The 14,638-nt window shown below is 35.6% G+C and overlaps 2 protein-coding genes across 2 annotated transcripts; one reads left to right on the top strand and one right to left on the bottom strand.

Annotated features, from left to right (window-relative positions):
• The first annotated feature begins 757 nt into the window (after window positions 1–757).
• On the top strand, window positions 758–3,874 carry LOC117927489 (60S ribosomal protein L30-like). Its single transcript, XM_034847006.1, has 5 exons — window positions 758–868; window positions 979–1,084; window positions 1,203–1,304; window positions 3,383–3,451; window positions 3,574–3,874. Exons 1-5 carry the CDS (start codon window positions 848–850, stop codon window positions 3,612–3,614), a joined length of 339 nt encoding a protein of 112 aa, XP_034702897.1. The 5' UTR covers window positions 758–847; the 3' UTR covers window positions 3,615–3,874.
• Window positions 3,875–4,594: 720 nt separating this feature from the next.
• Window positions 4,595–14,019, bottom strand: LOC117928548 (nuclear transcription factor Y subunit A-1-like). Its single transcript, XM_034848433.1, has 7 exons — window positions 13,896–14,019; window positions 11,538–11,858; window positions 7,778–7,893; window positions 7,564–7,635; window positions 6,966–7,130; window positions 5,098–5,526; window positions 4,595–5,013 (listed from the first exon to the last, which is right to left on the bottom strand). Exons 2-6 carry the CDS (start codon window positions 11,809–11,811, stop codon window positions 5,113–5,115), a joined length of 1,041 nt encoding a protein of 346 aa, XP_034704324.1. The 5' UTR covers window positions 11,812–11,858; window positions 13,896–14,019; the 3' UTR covers window positions 4,595–5,013; window positions 5,098–5,112.
• Between the last annotated feature and the right edge of the window lie 619 nt (window positions 14,020–14,638).

Here is a 14,638-nt window from a genome sequence, read left to right as displayed (position 1 = left end):
ATTGTTAAATCCATAAAATGCTCACAAAATTGTAAAGCAAACCCCCAAATGCAAAAAGCTAAATATAAAATTACCCAGAAAAAAAAAATCACCAAAACAACGTAAAACCCTAATGGCAGAAACCCATTTGAGGAAGAGCACATTTCAAAACCCTAATTTTCAGCAATGCTTTTCTGTGTGTAGAGAAAGAGAGAAGCCACCCTTAAAACCCTTCAATCATTAAACCAAGAACCCTGAAAATATCCGATAAAATGCTCACAAAACTGTAAAGCAACCCCACCCAAGCATGAACTTACCCAGAAAACCTAAAATCCTAATGGATGGAAGAAAGTTAAGGAGGAGCACACTTCAAAACCCTAATTATCAGCAACGCTTTGCTGTATATAGGGAAAAAGACAGAGAGGGTTTAGACATTGAAAAACCCTAATTTGAGCCAGAGAAGGAGAGACTACCTTTACCTTTAAGCTGAGAATGCTCTCCGCTGGGCCGGTATCGGAGCAGGGTTTTTAGGGTTTTATAGTAGGGGCACTGGAGGGAGTGAGAAGCGGTTTGTATGTGGCAGGACCACAGAACTTCCGTACTCTTATTTTTTTGACACTATCATAGATTGACACGTCATCTAAAAAGCCAACATCGACACGTGGTCAGTTCCTACTGCTTGGAAATGAACTCTAAGGTACTCCTCCTGTATGGTATAATAACCCGCAAATCTATAAATATTGATGTAGCCAAAAACCTTGAAATAGGCTCCATTAAAACCCTAGTACGAGAGGATATTTTCCTCCCCATTTTCTCGGCATCCAACCGCCGGAAACCCTAGGAGCAGCAGCAGCAGCGTCGAGCGAAGATGGCGGCCCCCAAGAAAACCGTACGGACATCGTATTCGTTGTTCCCCGATCTTATGTTCAACTTCTCTACGATTCAAGAGATGTAATGCATTTCATTTTGTTTGATTTTGTGTTGTTTTGGAAATCACAGAAGAAGACTCAAGAAAACATCAACAACAAGCTCGCTCTCGTGATGAAGAGCGGCAAGTACACGCTCGGCTACAAGACCGTGCTCAAGAGCCTCAGAAGCTCCAAGGGTTTGTTATACATTTTTTTCATATTAAGAGCTACAGATCTTTTCTCTTCTTGCATTTTTGGTGTGTTTGTGGTATGTGATTATCGGATTAAGTTTTGGGAAATACTTGATGATGGCAGGAAAATTGATTCTGATTTCGAACAATTGTCCGCCGCTCCGAAAATCGGAGATCGAGTACTATGCGATGCTTTCCAAAGTCAGCGTGCACCATTTTCATGGGAGTGAGTGCTTAATTTCTATGATTCAATGTACTATTTGTGGTTTGTTTTATTGGTATTTTGATGATCATTTGGCTTGTGATTTTTCAGGGTTTTTTTTTTTTTTTTTTAATTATGGTCTTTGTTCATTTCGCATGGAGTGCTTGTTTTTCTCCATTGGCTTGTGTTTGATATTGAACCACTGTTCTGCGTGTGTTAACATACTTGATCAATGGGCTAAAACCCGAGAGATGTTGGAAAATGTTGTATCAAGGCACCATAACCTTTTAGGATTGTAATAGACCACCATGTTGTCACCCCACCAATGCCCAGATCTCACGGCTCTTTCCAAGTTGCCTTTGCCTGGGTTTGTTGTCTTATGGTTTACTCTGGTGGTAGGTATAACACATTTCACTATTTTCTTAGATGGTTCACACCCTATTTCACTTAAACCCCCTTGTGGCTTGAGGTTGTGATATGGAGCCTGGTTCTTCTTCTTAAATGTTATGAACATTGAAAACCCAATGAATGGTGAAATGCATCGAATTAAAGCCATGAATTTCGAGCATGATTCAGTATGTTTCTGGGTTACCAGATTTTGAGGGAAGGTAGTGAATTTGAAAGGAATGGATGTGCCTTTCCACAATGTCAGAAGTTTAAGTTGAATGAAATATTTCAAAAGCACAGCAGGTGTTGCATTTCCCAATTTGTATGTTTTCTAGTTGCAGATCTTTTTCACTCATGGATCCAATTTTCTCGAATGTTCCATAGAGACATGTATGAGCATGATAGTCTCTATTTAGTTACACAGAAGAAAATGTTCTATTCATTTTAACCTGGACAGCATGGTTGGAATTGCATGCAAATGGTGGTTTGCTTGCAACATATAAAGCTACAAGATTGTGAGTTGAATTTGCTCAATACACCGACTTGTGTGAAGCTGATCTTTGGTTTACTTTCCAAGGGATCCATGGGTGTGAAGTTAGTTTCATAGATTCTAGTCCATTCAGCTTGGATGCAAACTGTGTTATTTATTCATGCTGGTCCTTTAGAATATTGATGACAGACTACCTAGCTTCAGAGTAAAGGATTTGTCCGACATTCTTAGCCAAATAAAAGCATGTTGAGCTTTCTATTTATGATTGAATTCCAATGTGTGCTATGATTAAATAATGATCATTACTACTCCTTAATTCTCATTTCATACTTTTTGTTTCAATAGATCTTTGTATAAAAGATCGAAAAGTGATGAGTTGATAGCAGGAGTGCTAAGTTTGATCTAGCAGTAACTAAGTTTGAATATCTTAAAATGGTAAAATTGTTACTTCAGTAGGTCTCGAAGAATCAGGGAAACAGCTCTGATCTTTGTGTTTTTGATGGGAATTGTTTTGCTCCTCTTTTAATGTCTTTATGGTTGATATGCATGTGTTTTGGGATTGTGGTTGAATCTAATTTAAATCCAAACACAGATGATTTACAATTATCATGTAGTTACTGAAACCGCATGCTTTCTTTTTTTTAATTAATGATTGATTATTGTTTGTTGTATGTCACTGTAGCATTATAACTCTTGACCTGTGAAAGAAAAGCTCATTTATGTTGTGGAAGAAGTTTCTTAGTACCCAGATTCCTTTTTAATTCTGTTTCTTTTATTTCTCCACTGACAACGCTATCTGTATGCAGACAAATCCTAAGCACAAATGCCATGTATTTCTCTCAAAGGGGAAAAAAACAAAACAAATAAACAAAAATCTATAGATTGTTGAAGTTCCACGACTCGATAAGTCATAGTATAGCACAGGATATTTCTTCAGCTCCTTATTTATCTACCAAAAGACTCATCTTTGCCTACCAAATATGAGAAATTTTGATATATGATAAGAAGTTGGTCAAAGTGATATCAGGTTTTTGCTAATGAAAAGAGCTTACATGCAAAGAGGTCCTGTGTTGCATCTAGCTTGTGTTCTCAAACTTCCTGTTACATTTTCCCTGCTTTAGGTTTTATAAATTATGTTCTATTCTGCCATGCCCCCGACATATACCCCTAGTTGGATGGTTTGATATGCATAGCTTATATCTCTTCCCTCTCTCATGCAATGTAGATAATGTTGATCTGGGAACAGCATGTGGCAAGTATTTCCGGGTCTCTTGCCTGAGCATTGTCGATCCAGGTAAGCCTTATATTTCACCATGCTGGGCTGATTTGCTTTACAATTAAGCATATGGCAATGGTAACCAATTGCCCTTCGTTTTTTTTTGTTTTTTTTATTATTTTTATATTTGTATGTTGCAGGTGATTCTGATATCATCAAGCAAATGCCTAGTGACCACTGAGCTGACTGTTAGATGGGTGCTGAGGTTTTAGATTTCTCACAAACTATAGGACAATTTTGTTTTTTGGTACTACCATAGACAGGAGCCTCATTTATTGTTGAAATTTTTCGTCCCATCAAAAGGGCAAATTTGATTTTGGTTAAATGACAGCAGACCTTCAAATCGCATATGGTTTTTAGAATCAAAAGAAAGATTGTTTGGGATATCTGTGATTGAGCTGATGCCCTTTTCATCCCTTGATAATCTGATTTTGGTTCCTTGGAGTTGTAGGTTTTCTTTTAATATTTGCAAGCTGACTTACCCTTCCAGAGTTCGCGGTTTTAGATTCTTGTTGAATTGAATGTGCTGTGCTTAGTGGAATAAAGATAGGTTTTTGATGGAAATCGTCACAATTACTAAGAGACCATCTCCGTTTAAATTGTTTGAAAGCGCCTTCATACAAAAACTTTTGTAAATTTTTTACAATTATTCGATAGATAATGCTTTCAAAAATTACATTTTTGTTATATAGTAATAGTTTATATTCAAACTCCTAATGGTTTTCTTTAAAACATGTTGATTCAAAGAAATGTTAACATACTAAGTTGTTATCACAAACCATATCATACACCAAAACAGCAACAAAACAAAATCAACCATTCAGTGAAAGAGTATCAAAAATGCTTTTCATTTCCGGACATTTTGATTGCCCTCTGAATTTCTCAGGGATCTTTAGCAGAAGTGATCATTACCCTTGCACCTTTACATCAAAAACTTCATACATCTTGTAGCCATCAAATACACCACTCTATATGCTTATATTAAATCAATCAATATAAAAAAGTCATGAAAACTATAAAACAAGAAGACAAAGAACACCTGCTTTGAGAAATGATTCTCCTTATTCTAAAACAAATGGCATGCAAAGGTTCCCCTCAGAAGTAGAACCATAGAACTCCCTAAAGAGACAAGAAGAACAAGAGGCAGCATGGAAACTGATGAGAAAAAACCTGAAATTCTTTAAACCCTAAAAGATAGAGAGAAAAAGACAAACAAATTAATTAAGATTGTTAACATGAAACACAATTGGAGAAGCAAAGGCAAACGTTCTGTTTCACACAAAGGTCATCACACATTGGAAACCTTCAGATGTTTTAACTGTTTAGAATCTCCAAACTCACACTATCTCTACTTGTTAATCCCACGATTTTGGGTTTTTTCCTTTTTATACAGAAGGGGTGAATAGTAGAGATGGAGGTAGGGTTAGAATGGAGACAGCAAAGGCCAAACCATGTATCTCCATCCCTAGTATCACCCCAGAAACGCCATGTAACCAAAGCCAAGAATGAATTGCCTGGGAAATGCCATGTAACCATAAGGGTTTCCTTCCTCAAAGTGGATACTGCACCTCCAGCTTCACCTGCATTAGAGAGAGACTCTTGAAAACCTCAGACAATATAATGCTAGAGAAATGAAGTATTGGTCATTAGAGGGGGCATACTACCTAACCGATAGGTCTTTATTTGATGGGTAGAGCCCTATGCGGGGCTGTGTTCAGCTGCATGTTTTCCCTTGGTTGGCCAAAGCAGTCACCTCCCTCACTGCCATTTGATGAATGGTATGCTGATGATAGACCATGGCCATTCCTGTTGCCATTGGAGTAAGTGTGTGCTTCAAGCATATCTTGAATTGTACGTCCTTTCTCTTCTTGCTGCACACTGGAGAAATCCAAATTTCGACTAGAGTTGGTAGGCAGGTGTTCGGAGCCTGATGAACTGGCAGATTGTGTAGAAAGGGCCGCACCAGAGACTGAACCTTTTTCTGCTGTTGTATTGGCATCATTGTTATCAAGCTTCTTAGTGTTGAGAAAACGGCCTCCACAACCCCTTGCCCTTCTCATTGCATGTTGGTGCCGAGATTCATGAAGATATGGCTGTAAAAATTGTCCCAAGACAAAAGAAAAGAAAGAGAAGAAAATCCCCTTAATCAGGTTAACTGGAAGCCATTAAATCCAACAGATGAGGATTCAGAGATTAAAAACAATATTTGAGACAAATAGAAGCAAGGAAAAATCAGAAGCAAAAAAAGGAGGAAAACAAACAAAGAAAAGAAAGCTGAATTTTGCATTTGTTCTCGAGTCTCCAGAAAAACAGTATGCAGCTTATCATGTGAGATGCATGTTCCATTCATTATTTGTTTCCATAGAGCATGGAATCTTGGAGGAGAGAAAGAGTAGGATTGGATTAGGTTTATCATGTCAATTTTGAATTTGGGACAATAATTTTTTCCTTTCACCCTATCAAAGGAATGTGAAGTCAGGACTTTGAAAATATGAATTGGAAACTAAAAATCAACAAAGCCTTGATTTCAACTAGCAAGGCTCGGCCATATTAATCCTATTTCTCTATTTAGCTCCATTTACACTCATGTCCTCCATTAAATTCTGAGCCACTATGCCTGTCCCCACCCTTTCACCCATCTTCTTTTTCACTTCCTCTGGTCCTTCTCTGACAACCCGATAACCAGAACAATTTCATAGAAACTCCCAAAATTTTCAATTCCAGAAAAGTGGGGCGTAACTCTTCTTCATTTTACAATTCAGGAAAGTATGGTATGAATATGACTTAAGCTAGGCTTTTCAGAAATTATACAATTAGATTAAACCAACATTCTATTCTCTCTCCTAGGTGCCCCCTAAATGGTTTCCACTTCCTGAAATTATTTCCCTTATATTTTTTATTAAGAAACAAAATAGCAAAATTGAGCCATGTTGATACTGATTTAGATAACCAATCAAATCATGTTCCTGAAGGTAGTAAAATAAAAAAAATAAAAAACAAATTAAAGAAGAAATTGAAAAAAAAATAAAGATCAAGACCCACAGTGTAATAAGTTATCTAAGTAGATAAAGAGGGTATTCAACAACTATTCAATTGGATGGCATTTGGCCATTCTAATATACATTTTTCCCCAACTTCTTTTTCTATTCTCCTCTCCATTATACAGATTAAACCTCATTAAGAAAAACATAATTTCAATAGCTACTCTCCCCTGAGGAATCATACAAAACTACCCATCTGGTAGGGACTAGGGACCTACAGCGAAAACTTAAGGTAAAAGAGGCAAAAACAAAAACCATCTGAGAGCTTAAATAATCCACTACTATACTCCAGACAATTTATAACATTGTCACACAGTATATTTGCTGAGGGATGAGAAAACAAGTAGCAAAATACATGAAAATACAATGGATGTTGCATTAAAGCATTCAGAATAATGCTTGTTTTTTCCTTTCTAAAGACATGCATCTATTTTATTTTAAATCTCAATTTTCACTTCATTTCAAGAGAAAATATGAAAATGTAACTCCACCTTTCTAACTTTGATAGCTTTCTTTTCAAGCTCAGCCTTAGCACGTGACTGTCTCCGTCTAAGAATCCCATGATACTGCTTTGCATTCACATAAACAGGCTCCTCTTCCATCTCTAATGGCAAAGGCATTCTGGGCTGATGCATTCCAAACAAATGTGGATGCACCTAGCAAACACACCAAGATATGTTAAGAGTATTTCATGTTGCAAAAACTTGTCTAGCAAGAACTATCTATAACTTGAACCTGAAAGATTCCACATGAAGATTACTAGGAAGGCTTACACCCTTGGAACGCTAAGAACCTAAACGGTGCAGAGTGATAAACCAAAAGATGCAGCTCCCATTGAAGCATTCTAGCTTTTTTCATTTTTTTCTTGGGCGAGACCAAATCTAGAAGAAGGAACCTTCACATAAAAACTGATGATTTTCTTATGAAACAGATTATTCACTACAGTGGCTGACCTCCCCTATAAGAGGGGCAGGCCCTAGTACAGCAGAATCTAGTTTTCAAGGTTGAGGCATCACTTTCAGAAGTGGTAGTGCCACCAACAGTAATGTTACCACAACACACAGAAATGCAACCAACTTCTTTGCATACCATAGCCTGTGGCCCATAAGAAGTCATAATCCCCACATTATGTGGATCTTGATATGGATATGATGTCAACACCTGCAAAACCATATATGATAAATAAGATCCCAAAAGTCCTAGATTCAATAATAAAAAAGAAAATAAACATATCATAATAAGACATCTCTTTTTCCCTGGTGATCAAAACTATAAACAAGAGAGAAAGAGAGAGAGTCCTCACAATTGAGTGACCAACAAGTTCCATTTGGGAATTTGGTTCAAGATGTTCACTCATAATTGGCAGTGTTGAGGAAGCAGTAGGATTGAGGTGCTGGTGTTCCTGTCCATTCCTTCCATCTGATCATGACAAGATCATCTTCTTTAGTATCATAAAATAATAACATCCATGCATAAGCAGTTAAGCACAATCACATAATTCAGTGGATGTAAAAGAAAATAGTATAATTATACTAAGAATTAAAGAGGAGATTAAGATTGAATTGAATCACAACAACAAAGAAAAAAAGGATGGTATTTAGGCTTCAATTAAAAGAGCTAAGACATCAGCTTTACATGGATCATTCGTTCGAGAATAGTGTCACTTCAGGAGCACGTTAAAGAAATTTTATGGCTATCAAATAATGATGATTACGGGTGAAATATGGGCCCTGTGTATGTTTGCTTAATATATACATATATATGGGCCCTGTGTTGGTTCCCTTCAAGTGGAGCCATGATGAAATGGGATAAATATACCTTTGAAAGATCAGTTTGATGGGAACATTGTCCATTCCTAATAAATTTCACATTGCAGACAGTAACCTGGGAGTGGAGCCTCTCCTGCATATATGGTAATTTGGATAGAAGCCTTGGAAGCTCCATTTGTTCAGAGCTGACCCATGTCCACAACACATCATCTGCTTCCTGGTGCTCAATTTGCATTGTTAACAATATTGAGTTTGTGGATGAGATAGGGTTAGAATTAGTATTAAGCTCATACATACCTTTCTTTTTCACTTCTCAAGAGTGAGTGGACTTGTCCTTCTTGGATAGTTCTTTCAACCAATAGTTGGATCTTAATCATCAAAATATGGGCATGACTATGGGAAAACAGTCCAATGATCTTTCATAATAAAGCCATATAATGATAATTGCTACCAGATTAATAGACCGCTTCAGAACAGATCACATCTTGGATAACCTAAAAACTTTAGGCTTCAAATAGCATACTGCTTCACCCATCTCAATAGAAATCAATATGTTTAACAACCCTTTTTTGAAGGATCACTAGCCTAATATGCTGTTAAAATGTCTCTTCCAAAAATACATTCTCTATCTGTATAGGAAAATGCATGATGCATTTCCTGCAAATGTACAGTGCAACTTGTTAGATATATTGGGTAATGCAGAATGTATTCCTATAACCAATTGGGTATCCTCTGCTTCATACAAGAAATATTGATTGAATCGTTAAAAATTTTGGATCCTAAGATATGATTAGATCCATGCTTAAGTGGCACCAGCATCACATATAATTTTAGGATTGGCTTTGTTAGACAAAGCAAACCATAATTTCTTCCATCCATAACTTTCAAATTGCCATCTTATTTCTTGCCAATAACATTGGAATGATATAAAGAAGATTAGAATGGCCCCTGCTAGAATCATCTAGTTTCATAGCAGATAAAATGATATAGTTTTATAGCATGTCTCTCTAAAGTGAAGGTGGAATTTGGCATTTGTGGTTTTTCCTTCGTAGCAACCTAGTAACTCACACACAAGGTACCACCACTACCATCCATTTTTCTCTGAAATCACAATAATTCTTGCTATTGTCTAGTAGGTGTAAAATGTTCAGAGTAGCTCAAAAAGCCCTTCCAATACCCATTTCAAATCATCATTCTCAATCTTGTTGGTGAGTTAAACTTCGTTGAACAGGCCCAGGTCCTTTTGATTTGGGATTGTGTTTTCAGCAGTTCTAGACTTCTAGGTTTCTCACAGAAGGTAAAAAGTTCTTGGGAGGATGCTTTCACATCTATGGGGATGGATGGGATCCTTTTTGCAGATAAGGTTAAAAGGAAGATGAGTACAAATAAAGTATTGTTTACTATTGATTTAGACATTAAAGCCAAATACATAACAACTTCAAGTTACAAGCTCCATGTGAGGGGATGAACTGATACCAGAAGCCTACATCAGCATGGTTGCAAGGTGATAAAATCATTAGGTTCAATCCTTCCCCACCATGGGTAATACTAGGAAAGTAAGCACATCTATCAACTGTGAGGATGGGCTCCATACACTATAAGGAACTTTTGTACGATGTATTCGTCAAGTACTACCAGGATCTTAATTCAAACAAGAACCTTATGACCATACCAGAAGCCTGCACCAGCATGGTTGCAAGGTGATAAAACCATTAGGTTAAATCCTTCCCCACCATGGATAATACTAGGAAAGTAAGAACATCCATCAACTGTGAAGATGGGCTCCATACACTATAAGGAACTTTTGTACGACGTGTTTATCAAGTACTACCAGGATCTTAATTCAAACAAGAACCTTATGACCATACTTTCCATGGGATTTTTCTGCCACAATTTCATCTAAGGAAGAAACTTGGTTAAAAAATTTGTTCCCCTCCTTTTCCTCACCCTCCAATTGTTTCTCTCTCTCTCTCTCTCTCTCTCTCTCTCTCTTTTAATAGGCAAATGAAAAGAATTTTATAAAAAGCGCAACCCTCCAATTGTTTGTCATATACCCTCCAATTGTTTCTTTTTATGAGAAACCACTAAATAATTGAAAGAGAGATGTGCAGAGGTTAAAATAAGGGATTCTTCAAGGCAAGACTCAAAAAGCAAAGATATACAAAGAGGATGAGAGGGAAAAAATACAGAAAGCCCAAAGCTCAATTTCATCATGTGTTGGCAAGCACAGCAGGGTTTTCTATTTTCCATCTTTTGAGATTTTCAGAGTTTTGCCTCATTTAATGAACGGTTCCCTTGTTAGCAGCTGAAGAGGCTATGTTGGGAGAAGAAAGGAAGGAAAATCTGGAAAGCATTGCTTCTCTACCTCTTTTGGGTAAACCTGGAAGGCATGGAATAAGGATCTAATCGGGGGTGGAGTTGTTTGTGTTAAGTTCCCTTAAGCTACCTAGAATAAACCCATATACTAGGGCTTGCCACCCTAGGTGTGTTTTTATTATATTTTCTTACTTTCCAAAAAGGTACAAACTTCTATTAGAATGCACATTAAAGATATAAGTAACTCAGAAAATTTGTTTTCAATCTTGATACATCTTAATATGATCAATATGCACACATTAAAAGACTCAACTAGAACATGAGGAAGAACAAAAAGACGAGTTAAGGCAGTGACAAGAGAACTGATAATGTTTAACTCATGTTTTATAAAAATGTGGCCTTACATATTGTAGAAGTGAAAAAAGGAAAGCTATTTGTTCCCTACAGAGAACAGTTGGTATAAAAACAATGAATCAATTTGATTGGACTAAGAAGCAAGTAACATCTAAACCAAACAACCAAGAGAATGTTTCTGCTTTTCGTCTCAACTTAATGTCAATTAACTGAAGATATAACCCTACACAGAGTGAAAGAAAAGACAATATTTGTTTAGCAAATTAAAATAGTTGAAAAAGGCTTTGTTGTTGTAGTTGAATTCAATGAAATTTCACTGAAGAAATGTATCATGTCAACCACTCTGCATAACAGAAAAGAACAGTCTGTGTAACCCAAAAATGGTGGGGAAAAAAACAAAGAAGGACAATCTGCATAAAACAAATGACGAGGAAAAAAATCTTTAATCTCATAATGCAAACAAATGATCAACAATTATCAAAGAACCTAGTTTCACATATTCAAATATCACCAAGGCTCTCCAATCAAAAGCTACTACAGAAATGATATATTTTTCCATAAAAGAGCATAAATAAGCTTATATGGTAGTTTGCCATTAGATATAAAAATAAGAAGGATAACTACCAGATTGCAGGGCTACCGTAGGTTGTGTTCCTTTATTAAAGGTAGTTCCATCATCCAGCCTGCCATTAGCTTGTAATTGGAAACCATTGCTCGTGATATGACTGTTAAGGTGTTCAACTGAAGTTGATTTTGATGGGCTTCCACCCAAGGCAGCTGGGGAGATGGCATTGTTCCCAACACCATGCCACCAAGGTTGGGAGTAGACTGTTGATGACGGATTGCTCTTACCACCAGGTTCTATCCGCCGATCCTCAATTTTGGGTTTAGTCGGCATTATTCTTTTCCACCAAGAAAACAAAAATCCCCTAGCCCCAAATCTAACTGTCCAAAGAAATTATTTTTGGAAAAAAGAGAAGGACAACAAAGGGACAAATGCTTGTGAGTTACATACATAGAGATAATCGCATCAAGTATCCCCAAAAGAAGCTTCCAATAAACAAAGAATAAATACATAAAAACTAAAAAACCCAAAAAAAAAAAAAAAAAGTGGCATAGTTTAGAGCCAATAAAATACAGAAAATAATTATGAGCCAAATAGAACAAAAGGTGCTGCAACTAGGTCAACAACACAAAAACCCAAAAGGAAAGCATTCCGCTTTACAACAGATGCGCTTTCCAGAACTCTAAGAGGCTTTTCCCCTTGAGTGCAAGCCACAGATTACAAAAGATATATCAACAAAGGAAAGTTACAGGTTACTACCACAGAAATGACACCTTTTTGTAAACAAAAAATAGTTTCTGGAAAATGTTTCAAGATGGAAAATTTACTTTGAGGCTCCATTTATCCCATACTTTACTGCCAACCTTGAGGGAAGTCAGAAGTGCTCTTCAAAATTTAGAAATATCTCTTTACCAGGAAATCCAATTCCCCATAGAAAAATCTCCCCAAAAAGTTCTCCAGTACAAATGTAGCCTAATGTTAAAAAAAAAATCCAACTCATAATACAAAATTAGTAACCTAAACTCAAGTGCAAAGTGAAAACCAACTCTATGCTCACAGTGTAAACCAAATTAATCCACGCCAGAAGCAATCTCATAAAAACTTCTACAATGGAGAATTTAAACTGGTCGTTTGATAAGCATAACATTACAAAAGCAAATTGTCAATATCACAGCTATCTAATTCATAAGCTGTTCAACTTGATCCTATTTGTCCAACTCCAATAACTCCATTAAGTATTCTAAAAACTAGCCCCAAAATCATCAAAGAACCAAAAAAAAAATCACAAACTCCATATCTTCCACTCCCCGATGACCCTATCCAAAACTCCATTCAGAACTCCAAACCAAAAGGCATAAAAGCAACATAAAACACATAGCCTTATACATAAAAAAGAAGAAACAAAAGTTCCACCGAAATGCAAAGGATGTTTTTTATTCTATATGGGATTTAATTTGGAATTCAAAGTAAATATGCTATATCACAAACCTCAAAATATTAAATTGTGTATTTGGAGTTTAAGGAATTCAAATTCAATCCCAATTGTGCATTAAGGACCCAAAGAGGAGGTTTCAAATTAGGTCCTCAAGTTCCAATTCCAGGAAACCAAACACAACCTCACTTGTGAGGTTCAAGTAACAAAACTCGTAATTTTCTGAGTTTATCCCCAATTTTCATTAAGCAAACAATACCAGTTTTTTCCTGTATAGTTCCATACTTCTTGAATTATTATCATATGCACTGAAAATTGAAAAAAAAATCCCTAATTTTCAAAAAATACATAATGATGCCAAACAACCATCAAATGAAAAAGGTTCTGTTTACATGTTTCTATATTTCTAACATGCATCCCCATCCCTTACATGTTCTTATCGTATATTCTCCAAATTACTTCAATAATTCAGGGATACTGAAGTTATCACTATAAATCAGAATAAATCTCTATGCATGTATTTACTCATGCAAACTCTCAAACTACATCAATTTCCATTCTCCTAAGTCCTAATATCCCGTTTGGTTTCCAAGAAAATAAAGGAAAGAAAAGGAGAAGAAATTTCGAATCTTTGATATTTTGTGAATTAGAAAACGAAAAAGGAAAAGGTAAAAATCTTGAAGCCTGACCAAACTGAACCAGGCTCAGTTCAACTAAAGCAAGATTCAAAAAACTCCATCCCTCATTTATTTTCCCATGTTTTCTCGGCAACCAAACAGAGAGCAAAGTCAAAGAGAACTTAAATTCCTCAAGGACCCATCACCAAGACGGCTAGTTCCACAAAAACCCTAACAACTTCCAAAGAAATTCCCGAAGAACCCATCACAAAAACACCCAGTTCCAAAAAAAAGCCTGAAAAATTCCAAACAAATTCCTCTACAAATGGCAAGAGGAAAAAATAAAAGGAAAAATGGAGAAGACTCACTGTGGGATGAGAGCAGAGGAATAAACCCTAAAAGGTAGGAGTTTGGAAGGAAATCATGGCCGTTGGTGGGAATCCATGGTGTCTCTGCAACCTCAGGAGATACAGTGGTTGAAATCAGAGAGGAGAACCAATAAATAAACAAATAAATAAAAAGACTTTAAAAATTAAATAATAAGAAGAAAAAAAATATATATTTATTTATAGTTTAAAGCAAATGTTGCTTTCTGTCTCTGTTAAGGAGAAAAAAATGTTGATTGAAGTATGGTAAAATGACAAAATTGACCTCGGATTTTGCCAAAAATAACCATACCATTTTTTTTTGCATGAATTTTCAAAATTGAGGATAAAAATAATTTAAATTTTATTTTAAAAATTATATCTGATTTCCAAGTATGAGAAAAGAAAAAAATTAAGAAAATAATTTTCTTTGTATTTGGTTTGCTATAAAAAAATGAAAAAAATATATATTAGCTAAATATTTTATGTATTTTTAATTATTTAATATTTATAAAAAAATAAAAATTAAGTAAAATAAATTTAAATAAACAAATAAAATTAATGTATCGACTTTTTAAAAAAAATTTCCTTAACTTTTTTTCTTCTTGCTTCTATTTTGCTTCATTGTTTTTTCTTTCTCAAAGTAAAAAAGACAAAAAAAAAAAATGAGATAGAAAAAAAATCATTTTTTTCATATTTAGTTTAACACGGAAAGTAAATAAAAAATGTAATTAAAAATTTTACAT

Source organism: Vitis riparia, chromosome 13 (assembly GCF_004353265.1).
Source record: "Vitis riparia cultivar Riparia Gloire de Montpellier isolate 1030 chromosome 13, EGFV_Vit.rip_1.0, whole genome shotgun sequence".
Classification (NCBI taxonomy): domain Eukaryota; kingdom Viridiplantae; phylum Streptophyta; class Magnoliopsida; order Vitales; family Vitaceae; genus Vitis; species Vitis riparia.
This window is presented reverse-complemented; position numbering and strand designations above follow the sequence as displayed.